The sequence below is a fragment of the Halyomorpha halys genome, unplaced genomic scaffold (genome assembly GCF_000696795.3).
Source record: "Halyomorpha halys isolate HHAL.00 unplaced genomic scaffold, Hhal_1.1 Scaffold18.1, whole genome shotgun sequence".
Classification (NCBI taxonomy): domain Eukaryota; kingdom Metazoa; phylum Arthropoda; class Insecta; order Hemiptera; family Pentatomidae; genus Halyomorpha; species Halyomorpha halys.
Window position 1 is genome coordinate 1,344,558 of NW_027114407.1, and position 5,534 is coordinate 1,350,091.

General features: G+C 28.1%; 1 protein-coding gene across 3 annotated transcripts in view; it reads right to left on the reverse strand.

Annotated features, from left to right (window-relative positions):
- The window catches only part of LOC106680565 (WD repeat, SAM and U-box domain-containing protein 1), a 22,655-nt gene that overhangs the window by 11,743 nt on the left and 5,378 nt on the right, over positions 1–5,534 (reverse strand). For 2 of the 3 annotated variants that reach the window (XM_014420355.3, XM_014420372.2), the window contains 7 exons: positions 5,092–5,185; positions 4,201–4,298; positions 3,975–4,102; positions 2,787–2,952; positions 1,477–1,622; positions 1,185–1,390; positions 513–626 (listed from right to left, as the gene is read on the reverse strand). In XM_014420355.3, coding sequence (XP_014275841.1) covers positions 513–626; positions 1,185–1,390; positions 1,477–1,622; positions 2,787–2,952; positions 3,975–4,102; positions 4,201–4,298; positions 5,092–5,185 — 952 coding nt within the window. The remainder of the gene's footprint in view (positions 1–512; positions 627–1,184; positions 1,391–1,476; positions 1,623–2,786; positions 2,953–3,974; positions 4,103–4,200; positions 4,299–5,091; positions 5,186–5,534) is intronic. The other variant, XM_014420364.3, reaches the window with a different exon arrangement.

A 5,534-nucleotide genomic window follows, 5' to 3' on the forward strand; every position in this document is an offset into this window, starting at 1 on the left:
TATATTCACACAATACTTACTCCTTTCCTTAAAGCCCATGAATACTTATTCATCAGCCGTTCTCATTTTCTGTGCATAAAGTAATAAAACTAATTATTATTACTCTCTTTTAAACTAAATTAAATTAAAAATCAAAGAACTTAGAGGCAAGTAGTAGTCCTCAATAAAAGAAAATATTATCTATTTATACTTCTCCTGACTATATAATTGACTGAGTTCTAGTGAATCAATTGAGTATAGTATTCTTTCAGAGTAATTGAATGACTGATTTTGTAATTATATTTGAAATTTTGTTATCTTAGTCAATTTTAATTGATTACTAGCAACTTCTCAACATTTTGTCAATTTTTAATTTCCTCGATCTCAATTTTTATTTTAGTATTCTTAATGAATTATAATAAAAAAAAAAAAAGATCAGTATTATTTTGATATCAGAATTTTTTTATTTATAAATGAATATGAATGTATTATGCACAAATATACATATATGAAATATCAAGTTAAATATATACCTGAAAGAGACCACACTGGCATCATAGATCTTTCAGCCAATTTCATATTCCAAACTTTAACAAGGCAGTCCATACCGCCAGAAACCACTTCATATTTGTCTTTTCCAGTTTCACCTGGGAATAAAAACAATTTTACAGCCTAACATTGTGATATTAGTTACCACAAATTATTTATTAATTTTTATATTTATATTATAAAAATATTGAAATAATGGCAATTATGCATCCACCGGAAATGGTGAAGAAGCTATTCTGTTATACGCTTGGAAGATTCTTTCTTTTTTCTATTAATTTAAAAACAGTTTTTTATTGTTTGTAATTTTTGAATTTTCTAATGCAGTTTTCCTGGTTTTTCTGATTTCCTGACTTTTCAAAATTAAAAAATTCTCTGACTTTTGCTGGTTACTACCCTTCTCCAAATGGGAACAGAGACTTTTGTTGTATCACCTTATTATTTGCATTAAAAATTTGTTATGATAAATATAAATAAGATATTTTCAGATGTTTAATAGTTGCCCCCCCCCCCCCCCGCAAAGGATTAATGTTAATAGTAATGCAGAAAGTATTCAGCAAATAAACTTCATTTTATCTCAATAACTTTTTTTTTCCTTGACTGAATTTACAAAAAATGTTCATGATATTTTAAAGTTCAAATTTTTAAGTTTCACCAACCTATATTAAGCATGTGAGATATTGCAGCAAAATCAAGGGTAGAAACACCAAGATCATGGGCATTTTCAAGCAGGAAAAACAGAGAAGTACAAAACGGCTTGGTTGAAAAGCAGTGTACATGGCCATCACTTGTACCTGCTATCAGAATATCAGAATTTGGGCTGAATGCCAAGCAAACAACACCGCTGTCATCGCAAGTAGTAGACCTAAATAAGTTAAAAGCCAGTTGAATTAAACATTTTGTTTTTCAAAGTACACATTGCTAATAAACTTTGCAATAAAAGAGCATTACCCAATTTCTTCAAAAGAAGGAACAGAATAAAGAGATAATTTATCATCATCACCTCCGACTGCTAACAGTTCTCCATCTGGTGAAAACCGAGCGCAACGGATTCCGGAACCACTGATATGAAAACCTGATTTTTCAACCTCTCCGCTCTGGAAAATTAAAATTAAAAAAATACTAATTAAACAAATTGTATTAGTATTATTTATAAATATAAGATTAAAATTGGGTCAAAATGGTAGGAGAGATGATTGTGGGACTCTCTTCATCCATTAGAACTAAACCTAATCATTCTTCAGGAGATTCCAGCTCTTCCTGTCCATGTCAATGATAAACATTTCTTTTTTGTCGAAACAATCTTTAACAGCAGCAGAGAAAATCTCTGAACAATTAGTTATATAATCATTATGTTCATAGGACTCTAGTATTTCATCTCATTGTCACACCCTGCACTGCATATTTAGTAATTAGGACTGAGTAAAGCCATCTTATTTCAGACAGGTAGATTCTCAGTGGTATGGCCCCCGGTGGTGACTGTTGGCACTTGAGTACTACTTTAAAGGAAATGGACTATTTCTTTGGCACTGCTCCGCCAAAAATGAGGAAGAAAAGTTTGATTTAATAAAATATGTAGAAAGGGATGAAAAATAAACATGTGTCAAATAAATACAGCATTAAGTCAAGCACAGTACCCACAATTTACAATAACTATGGTTCAATTATTAAAATATTTGAAAGTTTTGAAACAGATTGGAAACAACTTAAATTGATAAAGTTTGGTAAAATCAATGAAGTGGTATTGAAATAGGTGAAAATGATATGAAATAAGAACATGCTGGTATTAGGACCATAAATAGAATGAATGAATAAATTCACCCTAAGGCCTAGAAAACTGGATCTCTTCCACCACCATACCTCCCAACGTTGTTAACATTCTTAGTCTTGGCCCCAATTTTGTCACCCTTATCTCAAACTCAGATATAAAATTGAAAATATATATAGAGACAACCTGATTGACATCTTTGAGGAGGACAAACAACCATCCATATTAGCAATATGATATCCAACCACCTGCAACATCCCCCATCCCAATCCTTCCTTCTTTCCCCCTTATTTTTCAAACACTTATCCCACACCAGATAATTTGACAAATCTAATGACCGCATTATTGTTACTAGAGCTGAAAAAGGAAACATGACTATCATATCAGATAAAAAATTGTATACAAAACAAAACGACACATTCAATTTCAATATTAATAAAGTAATTATAAAATATAAGAATAATGATTTCTTTCAAATTAGGTAATTACTTACATGAGAATCCCAAATTATAGCAGTTCCATCCAGAGAAGCAGAAACTAAAGTTTTTTCACTTGGACTAAGTTCTACTTGATGAATAGTAAATCTATGTGCATCATTAATTAACTTCGATAGAGTGAATGTTCGCTCAAACCATTTCCAAATTGATATTTTCCTATCACTGTGAACATAGAAATATATTGTTTTACCTGACATGATGAACAAAATATAGTAAAGTAATAATTTTGCAGGAAGTCAATGTCTAGGCAAAGTAAAACTGACTTTTAATTTATCAGCTGATAGAGCAAAGAGAAACCTGATATGCCAACAGGAATTGTTAAATTTTCAAATTAACTGTTGAGAACTTTTAAAACTCGTGAATTTCATAATCCAGGTCTTTTGCTCAAAATAATTATAGCTACTATCTTCCATTTAATAGAATTTAAAGGATGTTGATTCTAATATGTTTTTTGATTCATTATATACTTTCAAAAAATATATATAAAAATTATTAATTGAATTTTAATTACTGTGCAATTAAGTTTACTGTAGTACAAATATTTTAAATTATGTCATCAAGCATTTTAAAAGTTTAGTATGTTTCTTGAGTTATCGAAATTTTGTGTAAGTTTTTAATTACTTTCATGTATGTTTTAAATTATTTTTATGTATGTTTAAATTGTGTTTATGCTTTAAATTAAATTAGTTATTTAATTTAATTTATGCATCAATAGAATTTTGTTTTACATTAAATTATTTTTTATTTATGTTTTAAACTGATAGCTTTTTTTATTATTTTCTTATTATTACTTTAATTTGTTTGCATCAAATGTGTACCTTGTTATTATATTAGGAGTTTTTCCCCAGCTATTGTAATAAATAAACATATCAGGTACAAATTTAAAACAATATCTTATTTAAATCCAAGTTTAAAATTAATTATTATTATTTTAAGGAAGAAAGAAGCTGTAAAAAATCCAAACTTGTTAGGATCTATCATACAGCCATCTATTACACTGATTAATGGCTTTCATAAACAAATCCTTTTATATCTTTAATAACATAGATAGAGGCAAAATGCCGTAACTTATTATTAAATTAAACTTAATAATAGCTACCGAATTACCAAATATCATAATAATATATACATAATGTTATAATAAAAGCCTATTTTGTGAAACATTAAAGGTCAATCTGCCTTACCTGCCACCCGAAATGAATAGTGAAGGTCCAAAATGGCAACTATTAACAGCACTCGAGTGTGCGACAAGTTTTTCAACTAACTGTACGCCATCCATCTTGTCATCCTTCTCACTATCAATCTCTTCATTCTAGTTTGGTTGAAAAAAAAATTAGCAAACGACACAAAGAAATAATTTAATATTTCGAATCAAAATCTGTATAATTAAAACATTATAAATATAATTACTGTAAAAAATGTAGGAGATAAATTCATTGTGGGCATTTCTGAATTGATTCCAAACTGACCAGTTAAATCCCATACAAAAACCAATCTATCATTAGAACCTAAAAAATAATTTAAATAAAAACCAACCTTAAAAAATCTTTTAGCAATTTAAACTAAAATAGATAAATGTGTCAATAAATGTTTACTTATATAATAGCACAAACCAATGGAACTTATTTTAATAATAGAAATTAGAATCATAAAACATTTATAAACAATTTAACTAGAGTTATAATATTACTGGTTACATGCATTATAAAACAATAAAATTGTCATAATTCATAACTGATTAACAACAAATTATCATTCATGCCAGTGCAAAAAGAGAACTAATCAGGGCCCTATATCATACAAAGGAGTAGGATAATTTTCCACAATTTATGAAGATATGTACAGCATTTTCAGCTCTGAGCGTACATATTTTAGTTCCAAAATATGTGACAGAGATGGATCTAAGATAATATTTTTTTTTAGTGATTACCAGTTCATAAAACATTGGAAACAGGTCAAATTGACAGATTAAGTAGTATAGTTATTGATGACGGCTTAAAACAAAAAAGGACAGCTGAAGACGAAATATAAATTATTACAAGACAAATATTTTTAGATGTCCCCAGTTCACAACCTGATGTGAAAGCCTGATCAGCACTGTGCTCCTCTAATTTAGTAGTATACCACGGGAAATAAAAAATGGCCAATTATGAATTTCATACTCAAATATCAATATTACAGAATTGATTTACATTCTTAAACCACAAAGAGCTAAACCTATTTTCAAACGTATAATATATTTAAAAAAAATTAATTTAGACCATAAGAGAATAAAATTAGGATTAAAAAAAAAATACTTACCAGTAACCAAAAGTGATCCATCAGAAGAAAATGCAGCAGAAGTAACATATCTTGAATGTCCTTCCAAAATTTTAACACATTTTTCATTTGATAACTTGAAAAGAAGTAATTAAAATTAGACTATATAATTAATTTAAAATAATTTTAAATCAAATGCAAACATAGATAAATCAAAATCTCTATATAAAGGAGGGAAAGAGCATTTTTTTTTTATTACACAGAGGTGTCCGTTAAGAGGAGATAAATATTAAAAAATCAACAAAATTGAAATAATTGAATTATCCACATATTATGACTTAAGCTGTGAACCTCATAAATCCAAAATAATCAATTACATGATATTTATATTATTTTATTTATTTTTATTTAATAATTTATTTATTGTTATTTAGAACTGTATACAAATATATACAAGTAAATTTGCTGTAGGTGACATAGTGACA